Source organism: Temnothorax longispinosus, chromosome 2 (genome assembly GCF_030848805.1).
Source record: "Temnothorax longispinosus isolate EJ_2023e chromosome 2, Tlon_JGU_v1, whole genome shotgun sequence".
Lineage (NCBI taxonomy): Eukaryota > Metazoa > Arthropoda > Insecta > Hymenoptera > Formicidae > Temnothorax > Temnothorax longispinosus.
In genome coordinates, this window is record NC_092359.1 from 11,596,881 (window position 1) to 11,613,399 (window position 16,519).

Genomic DNA, 16,519 nt, shown 5'->3' on the forward strand with positions numbered 1-16,519 from the left:
AGTCGCAGGCAGAGCGGGGAAAACGGATCGTTCAATCTGCTTTTTCGTGGGCGCTGCCAGGTGCAGCGCTCGGCGGCGGACGCAATTGCAGCGCTCGATATAAACCCGAACGACGCGACGCATGCACGTGCTGTCAGGGTCGCCGCCGCTTCAGTGTCTTCGCGGAGAAAGACAGTAGAATAACATCGACGTCGCGACGGTCCCGCGTTATGCATCCTCAATGAGTGTTATTCGAAGGTCCGCATCTTAACTATGTTAATATATCAGATTTGGTGTAACTTTTATTGAGATCTACTCGCTAATGCGAGGACCGTCAGTTCATATATTAAAAGTGTTAAATGAATGGGATAATGATAATTGAAAAAACTGATTTAGTCTCCGGTAATATTGCTGGTCTCGTAAAAGAGAGTATTGTGTGGTGAAGACACTCGCTAATGCATCTTTCATTGATTGGTTCGTGCATTTTTGAGACTGCTCGTCATTTGCCGTTCAATGAAATATCAAGATCGCATTGTCGTCGTCAAATTGTCAATTACCGATTACAAGTTGTCAAGTGGATAATTACCACGATACGATTACCCTGGTTGTACCTATGTACAAAGCTTTACATATATAATAAACGACCTATTCGTCCGAGCTGTCTCTTTAATGGAAGAAGAGTGATTTGATAAACGAAAGAGATAGATAGATAGATAGATAGATAGATAGATAGATAGATAGATAGATAGAGAAAGAGAGAGAGAATAATTATTGTTTAATTTAATTATTAGAGGAGTTGCTCATAAAAAAAATCTTCTGGGAATCGATCATGTATCTTTTCCCTTAGGGCAAAAACGTGAAAAGTGAACAGTTTTATATAACTATCTCTTTCTATTGGTGTAGAATAGAAAGAGATAGTTACATGAAACTTTTCACTTTTCACGTTTTTGCCCTAGGGCAAAAGGTACATGATCGATCTCCTGAATAAAAAAAATGATCTTGGAGATCTCGGGAAAAAATATAAATAAAAAACGAATCTTTCCTTTTTCGTCTGTTTTTATTTTTTTACGAAACTTATTTATCCATATTGGAACAATTTATATTGAATAAATAGTCTTTGCACAAATAGTTATTAAAATGTACAAAGTATTACGTACGTCAAATACAAAACATAAAAATTATTCAAATCTCGGTCAGTATCAAATATCTCTCTCAGCGCGAGTTTATTTATGCTAAAAATATATCTGCGAAGAAGCTCTCGGAAAGTTCCTTCCAATATTTTGAAGTTATATATTATACTTTCTAGATGTAATTTCGTCTGAAATTGCATATGTAGTCATATTCTGAAATGTCTCAGATATTAGATATCAGCATTTAGCAACTTCATTTAAATGTAGCATAGCGAACGAGAGACAGTTTCTAAACATTTCCTAACAATTTATTATCAAATAAGTCATAGTTGTAATGTCACGTAAACTATTAAATCAAGTATTTTAATTAACTTCTAAATCATTAATCTGTTTCTCGGGTTATCAAACTGTATCTCATATCTTGACTCGTTAGACAGATATGGAAACTAATTTAATTTAATAACTTTAAAAGAATTTTTAGTTCTGCGTTCTGCTAGTTGTGAAAGAAAAAAAATATATCTGCCAAGAAGCTCTCGGAAAGTTCCTTCCAATATTTTGAAGTTATATATTATACTTTCTAGATGTAATTTCGTCTGAAATTGCATATGTAGTCATATTCTGAAATGTCTCAGATATTAGATATCAGCATTAGCAACTTTATTTAAATGTAGCATAGCGAACGAGAGACAGTTTCTAAACATTTCCTAACAATTTATTATCAAATAAGTCATAGTTGTAATGTCACGTAAACTATTAAATCAAGTATTTTAATTAACTTCTAAATCATTAATCTGTTTTTCGGGTTATCAAACTGTATCTCATATCTTGACTCGTTAGACAGATATGTAAACTAATTTAATTTAATAACTTTAAAAGAATTTTTAGTTCTGAGTTCTGCTAGTTGTGAAAAAAAAAAAATAATTTTTAAATATACTTGAAATAAAATGCATTTGACACATACGTTCAAAAATTACTAAAATCTTGTAAAATTAATATTCAAGTGTGGTATTCTTTTTAAGATGGAGTAAAAAAATATCACTGACGAGAGATCTAAAATGTAGCATCTTATGGACACGTATGGAAAGTGCAAAAATATCTATGATATACGAGGAAAGGAACTTTATGCGCTATTTAGTGCATTGCGTTATGCTTCCGGTTTCGGAGCAGGCGAACAAATTCGGACGAGGAAGCGGACAATGCTCGGGATGATGATCAGACGCGGAGGTCGGCGGACAGGCCAATGAGACCATTAACGAGCGACAACAACGTCAAATGAAAAGGTCCTTGTGGAACGACACTTTTCCGTGGACATGCAGCGATAATTGATGGTTTAATAACTACGAATCGTTTCAGTGGACACGTATGGTAATACAGTAATATACACAGCAATCGCCGAAGGTAGTTTGTTCGTGAGCAAATTAATTACATAATTGACAGACGACTCGAATCTAAGGACAATCAATGTCTATTATATCACTCAATTATCGCAATTGGTAATCGCAAATAGCTATGAAAAATCGCTCTCCGAATTCGCAATAATTGCTAATCGCAAATGTGTCAAGAGCAAAATGATGTAACAGTTTCCGTTATGTCAAACAAGCATTGAAATTATCTCTTTCATAAATAGTAGTAATTCAAGAATATCAATTGTGATAAAAAAATAGATATTAAGAAATTTACTGAAGTATCTGACTAAAAGAAATGTTTTATTTCGTGTAAAAATATCTTGATTATATACATATATTTCCAATATATTAATTTTGTAAATTGCAAGAAATAAATTTTTAAAAATTTGTTATGCTTTACATATAGTCTTCTATTAACACTTCATGAAACTTTTGCATGTTTGCATCTTTTCGAATATTTGATAACAATAATTTCCTGAAAAGTCGTGTTTAACTCACGAGTAGTCTCGGTGTGCATTTTTGATGTCGCATTAAAAAAAATATTTTACTTTTCGCGAGTAAAAACTGATGAATAAAACAAGTCAAAAGTGGCTTTAACAGCATGAAAAATAGCAAGATACTTTAATATTTTATTAATATAGAAATGAAAAAACAACACTCGACTTGTCATTGTAAGCATGTCAATTAACCCCTTGGCTGTTAAGCAAAAAAAAAAATGCAAAACGGAATCAACGGCTTCACAAATTTTTATGCAAATTGAGTTGTATTTTGAATTTTTTTCAATATAATTATTGAATTTGCTATTTTAAATTCTTGAATTTTTATTTTGAATTTGAGATCAACGGTTTAAAAAAACTTTTAAATTTAAATTTTTATGCAAATTGAACAACGTTTTGCATTTTCGGTGCCCTATATTGTATCCACTACTTTGAATTTCGCAATTTTTATTTTAGATTTGAATTCAGCGACCCCAAAAACATAAAGATATAATATCCCATTCTGCTCTGGTATATATGTAATATTTTTTTGAATGTGCGGATATTTTTGTCATGTGCACTTTTGGTCAATTATATTTTTGCGAATATTTCCGTCATTGACAGAGGGAGTTAAATATGCGTATATATACTCGTTCGCCTCCTAATAATAATCTTATTTTGACAACAAAATTTGTCATTACAATTAAAATCGAGAGTTTTGTTATATTTCATATAAATAGCAATATATTGTATTCAAATAATCACTAATTTTCTTGGCAGATACATTATTTATGCGATTAATACCAGAACCGTGGTAATTAATAACAAAACCATTGTTAAATAATTTATCTTTCCTGAATAGTCGCAGCATGTCAATATACTAATTAATCGAATAATATTTCCATGAGGGAATTAATAAATAACGAATAAACTCCAATACGTAAATAGTTATCTGGTAAACATACGTGTATCAATAATATTTATTTTTAAGACTGAGCATTCGAGGAGAAACAGCGTGAAAATTAGAACGACGATAAAAATAATAAAATCTGATATACACGTACGATAGGTAAGATTAATAGACATGACTCACGAAATGATAATTCCAAGGTAATTATCACTCCATGAATCAGGACCGTGTTTACCTATCGGAACATAATTTTACACGTGTATAATTTAAGTAGCATATTTAATAAATCTTATAAAACCAATAGTAACATCAGTTTTATTATTAGCACTAAAAAGCGGATATGTTAATAATTTTTATTAATACGGAGTCACGAGAAACAGACATATTTAAGATTGGTTTATATGATAGCTTCGAAAAATAGTACTGATTGAAAGCAGTGGGGTTGATTTAACGTTGTCAATAGTCGAGACTATGTTGTCGTCACATTTAATTTTTCCGTCTCCATTATACGTGCGCTGACGTAGCACCAATTGAAGTGAGCAAAACTCTCTGTACAAACATGAAGCAGCCTTAAATAGCTACTGCATTTTCGGGGGAAGAAAGAACGGATATTTGCGCGTAGAGAGAATAGTGGGAGAAAGATTGATGTGGCACACTGTGCCAATTTCGAATAACGTTGATGTAGAAGATAGTTCTTGTGATCAGAAAGTTCTTATTTTCTTATAACTTTATACATAACAAAACAAGTAACGAAATAAAAATAATAATTTTAGTGCATTGCATGTCAGAGTTTATGTGCGTAAAATAAGACGCAAACAACATTACAATAAATTTATATATATAGAAACTTATATACATATATGTATATGTATACAGAAACTTTCTTTAAAATTTACGAATCATTATTACGAAGTCAAATTTTATAATATTGTAATTTGTAAGATGTTATAATTTTTTAAATTATTCTACTCATACATATTCACTTTTAATTATTCTAACAACACATGCATTTTTCATAGCTACAAAGCATGCATCGAAAAGAATTCGCTGATCGCAGGCATTACACGTCAAAGCGCATTGACGCGGCTCGTTGAATCTTTCGTAATATTTCGTATTACGTAAATCATTTACATGGAAGAGACAACTCATCTGAATCAATTTTATAAAGCAGCACGTGTAAATAAGTCAAGAAAAATGTAATTTTATCTTGAGAAGAAAGTCACAAAATAGAGATTTTGTCGATGAAAGAGGAACGGATGGAAAAAGCAATCGATTATCACTCTAAATATCAAATGGAACTTTTATGCACTTTTAAAGCATAAGAGAGGTCAAAGGTCGATTATCCATGAATAAACTTACTTTCTATAACTTCTTTTTCAGCTTCTCTGAAATAACTCTTAACCTGCGTCAGTAATAGGTAATTTTTGCGCTGAGTCATATTATTTTCTAATGAAGAAATATTTGCATTTTGATACGTATTTGTATGCATTCTCTGTACTTCAGATTCCAATTATCTTTCTGATTACTTGTTTGTGACAATGGCAGAAGTATATTTTTCATAATTTTAAAATTTATCACCATGTAAGTTTATTTTCGGTTCACATTTTCCAAAAATTTTTCAAAAATAATTTTTGTAAATAATATCTTTTGTAAAATTCTTGTATCCAATTTTTTACTTTTATTTTTTTTAATAATATGATTTACTGAAATATATTAAGATTTATAAGTATTAATCCTTGATTATCGACACAAATAAAAATTATTGCATAACACCGTTGGTATTTATCTCCGCATATATTTCCCCGCGCACTATATGATATATAGATAATTCAGATAGTGCGAATGCAATTTTGCAAGATGAATTTGCATGTCACATGTCGATTATCAATTCCGTCTCGATGAGCTGATATTTTTTCCAGGTTCGCTGCTCCGATAACGATAATCATTGTGTGTAGAACCGAATACATGTAAACGTTGATAAGAGAACCCATGTGACGTTAACTTGGGTCAAAGTGCGGGTCAGCACGTGATCAACGGTTAGATATTGCGAAATAATTGTTCTTCCATGATTTTTATAAACGAATTGAGCGCATACGTGTGAAAAAGAAGATTCGTTTAAACGGCCGACTTTATTCACATTTCATGTCGCAAGGTGAATCTAATTCAAGGATACCGCACTGGAATTAAATGTGTTTCGTGCAATGCATGATTGCATGATTAGTACAGTCGATTATAAGTTAGTTGGTCGATTATTCAATTTTTAGACATCAGACGTGCCTTGGATGTCAATTTTACATTTAAATAGCTTGGCGCAAACTATGTGTGTGTAGTGTAAATATTTTATTTGTATAAACTATTTTCTTATTATTCTCTATATTACATTTATTGCTATTTATTATATTAATAGGAGTGTCAGTATATAATGTCAATTAAAATATCTATATTTTTGCATTTTGCATTTTTGCGTGTAAGTAGAATTTTTTAAACATCTTAAAGAAAAATGTTATTAATTGTAATAAAAAAAAGACATTGTTTTTTCATAAAACACTATCAATATTTTTAAATATCGAATATCGATAAATATTTTTCCTTTGAGTTAAGAAATCTTTCTAGGAAATTTTATTGATGGGTATCAAAGCACATTGAAATTGGCCGGCACACTTTACTCATGATCATCATCGATAGCGTGGTTTCAGCTTCTCTGTTTTTACAGCGATTGCTCGAAAAGTCGATGTCGAGTGCATCAAGAATCTTGAAGAAACAATCCGCGATCCAATATAAATACGATAGAAAGATATACGAGCGCAAATTTTGTTATACCAACATCTGTAGCTCCCTCAGCTTGCCAGAATCGATCAATTTGATAGCCTTAATCATCATCGCGGCGATTCAAATAATCTGTATGAATAGCTAATACGTTATTCATACAATGAGATTTGTCACCAGATAAAAATAATCAATCAGTACGCGTGTATATTAATTTAATTATTTATTAATAAGTTTAATTGAGTATATAAATTAGTAATAACAAACTTTCGCAGCAACACCGGCGTTGCTGTCGTTGGTTACTATTTATCATATAAAGGAAGTATAATAAAATACAACATGAAAGGAATAAAATCTCCAAATTAACAAATTAATTGCAAAAAGGTTAGAACTGTGCCACGTGAGTATTATTTTAAAGACCCTACTTGTCCAATTGCATGTCTTCTCGAAGCTCCACTGGTGATTGCACCTGAAGAGGTCCGTCAGCGCGGCGATAAGCACGATATGAATGCACTTTTGGCCACAATGTCAGACGGTGGTCCTCATTGTCGGAGTCAACCCCGCTTCACGAATAAATACAGACACGCGTGGACAGACGAGAATGTGTACTTGAATTATTCCAATATTCCTCTCTCTCTCTATTAGGTTTGCTCACATATACACATGTATGCACACGTGCACACGTTGCACTACCTACGTACGCACGTCTGCGCACCGCGGTGTATGCCGGAGGACTGTTTACCATCGGCTGACAGCCAGATGATAGCTTCCGATCGCACTCTCCTCGGTGCCAGCGACGACCAGCAATCGGCCAGTCGCAGCAGCAACCAGTCGGTGGCTGGCAGCAGCGCGGAGACAGTCATCCGGTGATTCTGATAAGGAAACTCCGCCCAGATAGTGCCGAGATATGCTCGCGAATCCGGTCAGGCTGTCAGGGAGGGGTATTATTCTGTCATTTCGAAATCGTTGACGATGTTGTCAGGTCATCCGAAGACCAGTCTGCAGTTTCAAAGAAGTTACACGCCATACACGTAGTATTCTCGCTGATATTCCCACATGTAGAGGGATATAGGAAAAACGAATCTTCTGTTAGTGAAGGTGTATCGGTGATCATATACGTTCCGAATTTCTCGGAGCGGTGCTTTATTTGATTGCTGAATCGATTCACAATCTACAAAGTTAATTGTTTAGTTTTATATTGCATGTTACAGGACGACGTGCGCAATATTTGAAAAGAAAAAAGAGAGAGAGAGAGAGAAATAAAGAGAGATAAAAGCTCGATTGAACATGACGATTAAATCATATTTATCTTTGCCAAATTTATAATAATCCTATTCAATTTTAATCCTGTTCAATTATCGATGCTCTGAAATTAAGCGACGTGAAGTGGATAATATTATTTCACGATGTGTAAACGTTTTGATCATTGCGCCGCACCACAGGCGTGGCTCTTCAAATAAGACGGATTTATTTGGAAAACAGCGGCTCTTGATAACCCATCGGCTTTCTTTTTATCTTATTTTTGCTGAAGTTTATTATTATAAAAATGTTTATATATTTCAAAGAGCTGTTGGTATTATATATATAAAATAAAGTTAGATATGATTTATGGAACATAAATAAAAATCTTGCAGACATGATATATGATAAAATGATAAGAGATAAAGTAAACTCAATATATTGGCATTTGTAAAATTCCATTATCTGTGCGATATCGAGAAGATAATATGACGATTACACGATAAAAGTGATAATGTTTCTCTTGTTTAAGAAGTTATTTGTGCGCAGAAATGACGGCTTAAAGTATAATCAGATTGTCATCTCTAATGCATGTCGGTCTACATTATTGCACACACATGCACGCACGCACGCACACATACACACACACACACAACACACAAAATACACGTCTTTTATTATACGAATCACTTGTAGATAGCTAGTGTTACTGCATTGGAAATCATTATAATACACTTTTGCAATAATAGGTTTGACGTACGGATGCGAGTGCGGGATTACCTTGTATAAGCATACACGTGGACACAGCAGTGGCATTTATGATTAGTTCCGAAGAAGGGAGGGATTTGTATGCTACGATGTTGCGCATTAGAAACATGCATCATATCTGTTGTTTCCTACTTGAAAATTACTCTTTTTGAAACTTTATTTGTATAATATTTGACAATAATATATTGATCTGTTTATTATCTTACTTTTATAATCTCGATGATAAGTATTATTTTTCATATTGCGTATCTATCTCGTTAGTAAAAATTAAAAAAAAATTGAAATAACTTTACAGTAACGTAAATGTTTAATTATTAGAAAAGTTTACTCCCTTTACTTACTATACACGAGAAGAGTTTGTTGAAACTAATTAAAGTTTTGCTCAAATGTAATAGCTATTGTTGGAAATAAACGTATATAGCTTGTAGAAAATAATTCTATGCAGTAACGCCGTTCAAACGACATTACCGATTCTGATGGAATCCTGGTTACTTGGCGCTTTAGCGCATAGAAGATGACAAATAGCGCATATGTCATAAATAATTAATCGTGCGAATGAATATTGCATACTGCATTTATGGTCACATCCGCAGGAAAATACGATCAATTTGTTTAATCGCTTATATACCCAGAAACCATAAATATGCCTCTACATATTCATGAACTGACCTAATCAGTAATTATTGAATTACTTTTTAATACCTGTATAATTGAATTGCTGCGAAGAATTTAGGAAAAAACTGTGAAAAGAAGCACATAACAATTTATTCATTGTAACGAACTCTTCGGATATTATATATATATATATATATATATATATATATATATATATATATATATATATATAATAATTAATAATTCGCAAATCTCGTTTTGAATAATAACAATAAAAACAATAATCTCATCTTTTTCTCACTCGTTTTTTTCTATTTTTAATCAAAATTCAACATAATTCCGCCCGTTTAGAAATTAACATATGCGTATTATAATAGCAAAATTGATAATGTTTTTCCTCATCGTTGTGCAATCACTCATTTAAATTTCTTATTATGTAAATATATAGATCTCTACGGCATATATGTGTGATCGCTCATCTTTTTTACGAACGATATAAACCGCTGAGAGCCAGAGGCAGCGAGTTAATACCAATTTGATAATAAAATATGGACTTAATTAGGCGCAGAGGCTTTCGCACGCCAGATAAAAATAAATAGAACGCTCAAACCACGGGATATTGCGTATCGCCGCGAGTTTCGTTATCGGGTTATGGTAGCCGCAAAAGACAGTTGTGCCTGCCAATTGAAGAAACGATCTGTTATCACTGTTGCGATGCTTGATGAGAGACACGACACGCTGTCTAGCCAGGGAATCTGAATAATGCTACCGCAAACTTTCGCGTATGCAGCTTTGTCGCGATATACAATGTGTTTCACAGTTACCGTTCGTATCTTTCCAGCCATTAAATACTGATTTTTTTCACCCGAAGTAATATTCGTATTTTACGTTAATACTATATCGTTTGAATTATGATTCAAATATTGTTTGCACATATCGGAAAACGAGAAAAGAGATCTGTAATTATATATAAATGAATTTAATTTAATGAGATATTTATTGAAGAATTTTAAATCGAAAAGTATTCTCTTACGTACATAATTAAAATTTAATTAAAAAAGTCAATTTTATTTAAAATTCTCAATCTCTTAAAAATTTTTACTTTGACCATATTCCCAATAAAGCTCTTAATGAAAGTTTTATTAGATAGAATCGACCCAAAAAACGGGATTCAATTATCTGTGACCGGTACTTAAGTTAGGAAAGTCTTTCAATGTATTAAATATAAGTAAACTGCCTATCAAAATTCCATTAAAAGGAAATTAATTCATTTTTAGATATCTATTCATCGTGACTTGCGCAGTGTGTACACGAGGCGAGTTTCCATTCTTTACAGCGCCCCTCGTGTTAAACCGTTCTCAATTAGCGTCTGTTTAGGCACCGTGAGTCTTTTTAGAGCCAATCAGTACGCACTAAAGACTCGTAAATAGTGTCCTGTCACCGACGTCTCATCATTTTCCTCGTTACCTCTCGGCTTGTCCTTGTTGTCTGATAAATTAGACGGTACAGAGTCAGCATATACGTTAATCGCATATGAGCCCAATTTAACGTGTATCTCGTGCAAGCACGTAATGAGATGATAATGCCCGACCGTCAGCCCCGTTAAGTCGAGCCGCCAAACTGGTGAAATCTTTCGATAACTGGGTACGTGACTCATAATACGTCACAAACAACTTCTTATCACGCGTCTTTAACTCGGAAATATTTTCATTTTGAATAATCGCAGTTAATATATAAATAATATTCCCTCCTTCCGCTCTATATAATAATAATAATATATAAACATCAGGTTACAAATAATTTAATCTAATTTTATACCCAACATCTGTCTAGAATATACGTGCTTAATCGCAAGAGTTTGTTACACATCTGTTGCTTTACTTGCGTATTAAAGCAATGCAAATTTTGTGACGCGACACTAACAGACTAAACGGACTGCGATGATTACGTAATTTATGACGCGATCTCTCGATTATATTCTTGAAGATACACTCCAAATCCAATCTATTGAATCTAACCTCGGATAGTCTGGTCTCAATTTGAATAAGTACTACTCTCTGATTGTTGGATTTTTCATATTTAATCTATATCTTAATATCTAATCTGTACTATATTAAACAATAAGATAAAAAGTAAAATATTGACACACTTATCAACATGGTTTAGTGACTATTATTATTTTCGTATATATATGAAACTGGCGTGAAATAATAAAAACTATTGCAATATATCGAATTTCGAATACTGCTCTTTTTATAAATACTGTCACGCTAATAATAAGATAATAAATTAATGATAATTTGCTTACATTACTATTCACACTACACGTATGTGATTTAATGCGACATTAGCATTTATAGCATTAGAAGTATCTTTATAAAGAACCTTCAACATATTCACTACATATGTGTACTTACCTCCTGATATACTAGCAGTCTTGAATGCACCCTGATTGTAACTGCCTTTACCCCGAGTCGATCACGTTCTATCAAACAGCCCGCATAACTATAGAAAAGAGAAAAAGAGAGAGAGATGTCACACTTTCGGACACGTGGACAAAATCGACGGCTGGATTTCAATCAACGACGAAAGAGAGTTTCGATGTTCTCTTAACTACAACTGAAGCATCTTTTCACGGTTCTCTCGTACGCGACGCTTCGAAGGATTTCATGCTGGAAAAGATTAGAAAAGTTGGAGAGCGCATGCTCTTTCGTTGAAAACAAACTTGTCTCGTTATTTTCTTGAACGAAGGAGAAGAAGATCAAGAGGAAAAGAATTAAATATTGAATTATTTACAGATGAGATGCTGTGCTCGAAGTGCTCTCATTGACGCGAAAAATTCCGCGGAGAAACTTCTTTCGAGTTAAGTTAAGAAGAAAAAGCAACAATTCAATCTGAGACTATCAATTAAGTTAAATTTCACGTTATTAATTTCATAAGAAAAAAAAATCTGTTATACAATCGTAAAAAGTCGAATTTATTAACATTAATTCTTACGATGATAGTCAATAGCGGTCTCTTGAGGGAACAAACGTCGAGAGATTCGAATAAAATTAAAAGATGGCAGCTTTAAACATGCGAACCGTCGATTCGCCAGAGTTTAACGTCGCGTCGCCTTGACCTGGCGACAACGAATTGCAAGGATAAATGCCGCCTATAAAAAGCCGTTGTTACAAATTCATGCAACCTTCGCAACTACCACCGCCCTATCGTTCGCGACTGCGGCTGCCACGAGCGGAACGATCGAACGCAAACAGCCCTTTGCCCTGTCACCGAGCGCAACAATGACTTTCGCCTCAGTTTCTATCTAAAGTTGCTTGCAATGCAAACTGATAACCGAGAAGTACGGTCGGTTTGCCCTAGAAATTTTGCTCAATTTTGGCGTGCTGCAAGCGTGAGTATTTTGAAAAAATAAGCATACTTTTCATAAATTATATAAATTTATTATTTAAATTATATTAAATTATATTAAATATTTTTCGATGCACTAAATTTTTATAGATCATTCTTGATGTCGACACGCTTTAATTCTGACGTTGGCAAGAAATCGATATCAGAGATAATCTTGATGCATTTGAACTAAATAAAAAAATGTTACTCTAGCATTTCGTTATCGATAATTCTGCGATACACTTTTATTACGTTTAATGATATATGTTAACTGCTTGTTTTTATCATTAATTAATCGCAGAAAAAGCGCTTCTTATCATTACAAATGATACTTGTAACGTCTGATATAAATGATAAAAAACATCGACACATTCTTACAGTTGAGTGTCTCTAATCACAGACAAATATCGAATTAAGCCTGATTTATGCTATAGATATGCATATCTCATGTTTTTTTTTTATTTAACTCTATATAGATACGTGTATACTTTTAAAGGTCTGTAACATTTGTTTGGAAAAAAGAAATCCTGCCAACATTGAATTTCAATCGTATCCTCTCAGGATACAAGAGTAAATTTACAATCTATATACAACTAAATATATTTCAGATATATTCTCTTTTCTTTTGATCTCTTTTCTGTCATTAATCGTGAATATCGCATGATATTTAATTAACAAAAAAAAGTTAAAAAAATAAATAGATATATATGAAATAAAAGCTCTCTATAAAAAAATAAAATAATAAATAACGGATAGAGTAAAATTGTACAAAAAAACTAAAACGTACGACACTTAAAACGCTTATATCTAAATGATAAGAAAAAAAAATCTCGTTATCGCTAGTTCAGCGGCACTTATCGCCGGGAAAGTTTAGTGCACTCTCAATAAAAATCGCGTGCACAGCTGCTGCAAGCTAGTACGTGACGGGCACAAGACACAATACAATGCGACAAATTATTTTTCATGTTCGACCGCGTGACAAATTGGTAAAATAAGAACGTCAATTTGAAACGACACAAAGATGCGTCTGCGGGAAATTTTTTGAAAACGCAGAATGACAACAATACGATCGGGATATTGAATATCGATGATGTATAAGTTGTTGTAAGGATATCTGATGACAATACTTTATTTTATATTCATGAATCGGCGCTCATGGTACATCTTTGTATCATTTTTGTCTTGTTGTAAGTATTTTTCTCTCGGAGTACAAAGAATAAAAATTGAGCAAAATACGACGAAAAGAAAAGAAACACGTCAAGCTCTGAATACGTAATGTAGGTAAATTTCGTTACCGTCATATATTTTCAGTCACATATTCTTTATACAATTGTCTCATTTATTGACAAAAGAGAAAATCTTGACAAAAAAAAATCTCTTTCTTACAATCCTTTAATTCTGAAAATTCAAGAAATTATAAGAGTTTTCGAGACACTTTGTGTAATTGTAATTGTACGGCAAGAGATAATAAAGTTTTAAGAATTTTAAGGTTGGTTAAGATCTCTTTATGTATCAAAGGAGTACTTCTGTTGTACACTTGCTCTTCTTAATAATATTAAAAATATCCAGACTCATTATAATGCTTTTTGAAGCGTGTTGCTAGTGCTGTGCACGTGTCATCCGAGAATTTAATAACAATGTAACGCGCCAAAAAAAGGAACGTGGTTCTTGAAAGAAAAAAATATAAATCTTTTCTCGCTAAATCTTTTTTAAATAAATCTCATCGCTTCAAAGTAACGATAAAGTTTGAAATTAAATTAAACTTGAGGTCATTTTTTAATAAATGATTATACTTTACTCTAGAGTATCACCAGACATAAAAACATAACGAACAATATAAAAACTATTTGCAACGTGAAGCATATAGCAATGTGAAGATCACGGACTTCATATGACATATATAATGTCAGGATTAATTATGTGATGTTAAATAAGAGAGTCAATTGATGAAAAAAATCAATAATATGAGCACCATATCAAGAAAGAGTAGCAATTCTTCCCTACCAAGAAATAATATTTCCTCTTATTATGAAATATGATGATATACGTCATTTTATCACAAAGTATTTATTTTTGACCCATTTTAACTGATTTACGAAAAGTATCCACAAATATATAAAATCTGAAAGTGTACCGAGAAAAATATTGCAAGACATAAAATTTTCAAGTTCTATATAATAATAGAAAAATAAAAAAAGTTTAAGTAAATAAAATAAAAATATAGTGTGTACGTTAAATAAATATATATAAATAATTCTAAAAAGTGTAATATACTACGAAAGATATATTTCATGTAAATGAAAAAAATGAAGAGCACCTCTTGTTTATTATCAGATATGTTATCAGAAAAGAAGGAAGAATATCTCGAAAAAAAAATATCTCCAAGAAGTGGTACGCAATAAGACGGAAATGACCTTTTCATTCGTGATAAAACAGCCAATATAATTTGTTTATACCCGATGAATTGTTAATAAACTATTGAATAAAATTATCGGAAATATGACTCTATTTCTTCATCTTTTTCTAGATCATGGTACTAACCGTAACATAAAGACGTAAAAGTTCAAGCTTATTTGTGAGTAACTCAACAGAGCCTGAACAAATCTATTGTTATAATGCAGCACACTAAGTAAACACGTATCACAGAAATGGGGGAAGAGGTGAAATAAAAATACAGTTTATCAAAAGAAGAAAAAAGAAGCGAGACCAGAGAGAGCACACGCGAGCTTTTTCCACACGGAAGCGAGCAAATCGAAGAGTACCTCTCTTGTGTCTACCCGGATGGATCACGGAAGATGAACGAAGATGAAAGAAAAGTGCATCGGGCGAGCGGGAGCGGGTAAGGCACGTCGCGCACGAGATCTAACGATCCTTCTTTCCCGGTTGGCAGATGACTCGCATCCTCCCGCCAGGTGAGGACGAAGGAGAACGCCGGCGGGCAAACGACGACCGACGGCGTCCCCGTGCCAACCCTCGGGAGCCCTTGCACGGAAGGATCGACGGTGGAGAGAGCGTGCGGCGCGTGTCCGCGGCGCGAGAGTACTGTTTCTCGCAAAAGGTGGAGGCGCCTGCACGCTCTTCGGTATTGATCCACGTGGACGACACTCCTCCTCGCTCGTCCGACCAGCCCCGCCGTCTCTTAAGCGTTAGCATCCAACGGCGATCTGGCCGCGTCCGAAGTGGCGATGTGCTTCCCGTTGAATCATCGTTCTACCTGCCTGCTTGGATCCACGGGAATTTCCTTGATCGATAATTGTCGCAGACGCAGCGAGCTCGCGGTTTGACGAAGCAGTGAATGATCGATTAATGTTGTAGCAGTTGTACACGCGCCTAAAATATAAATGCTATAACCCTCCGAGCGTAGCGCGAAAACAAAATTAACGAGACGTTTAAGCGTAAAGTATATAACTCCAAAAACAAATAAAGGAATCTTATTTATCTTTAATATTTCCTTAATTTTGTAAATTCAACTAAATTTCCTTAATTTTCTTAAAATCTGTGATTGTAATATATTTATTAATTTACGTGTCTTCTATTAGACTTTATATCGTATTATATATATAAATTCTGCTCTTTTACATTTTCCTGTCAACATAAATATTTATAGAAACATTATTATTTTATGTAATGTTTATTAATAGAGAGATCAGGCATTTTATTAATAATTGCTTTTATCTAAATATACACGCAGAAGAAAATAAATGTTTCAAGATTTCATTTTCTCTCTCTCTTCTTAGAGTATTGATTTTAGCTATTGGAAGCAGCTGTGATGATTCAGCTGTAAATGGCCTGTAGCATCCAAATTGTATAGTTTTATCTGAAAACATTTCAGACCAAAAT

At 33.2% G+C, this 16,519-nt stretch overlaps 1 protein-coding gene and 1 long non-coding RNA gene across 27 annotated transcripts in view; one reads left to right on the forward strand and one right to left on the reverse strand.

The window, feature by feature from the left end:
- Positions 1-16,266, reverse strand: part of Ndae1 (Na[+]-driven anion exchanger 1) — a 73,262-nt gene extending 56,996 nt beyond the window's left edge. For 9 of the 20 annotated variants that reach the window (XR_011730939.1, XM_071771154.1, XM_071771152.1 and 6 more), the window contains exon 1: positions 7,093-7,671. Coding sequence is in view for 17 of the 20 variants with exons in the window: in XM_071771154.1 (XP_071627255.1) it covers positions 7,093-7,106 (14 nt within the window). In the remaining 3 variants the exon portion in view is untranslated. Of the gene's footprint in view, positions 1-7,092; positions 7,673-11,706; positions 11,795-15,441 lie in introns of those variants that run through there. The other 11 variants (XM_071771161.1, XM_071771166.1, XM_071771158.1 and 8 more) reach the window with 6 other exon arrangements.
- On the forward strand, positions 100-9,480 carry LOC139808771 (uncharacterized). Of its 7 annotated transcripts, XR_011730944.1 has the most exons (7): positions 100-237; positions 2,129-5,318; positions 5,405-5,482; positions 5,821-6,053; positions 6,615-6,864; positions 6,943-7,067; positions 8,656-9,479. It is a non-coding gene; the product is annotated as an uncharacterized lncRNA (long non-coding RNA). The 7 variants fall into 7 exon arrangements; XR_011730941.1 differs by having other exon boundaries at positions 2,129-5,482; XR_011730940.1 differs by having other exon boundaries at positions 2,129-6,053.
- Positions 16,267-16,519: the final 253 nt, after the last annotated feature.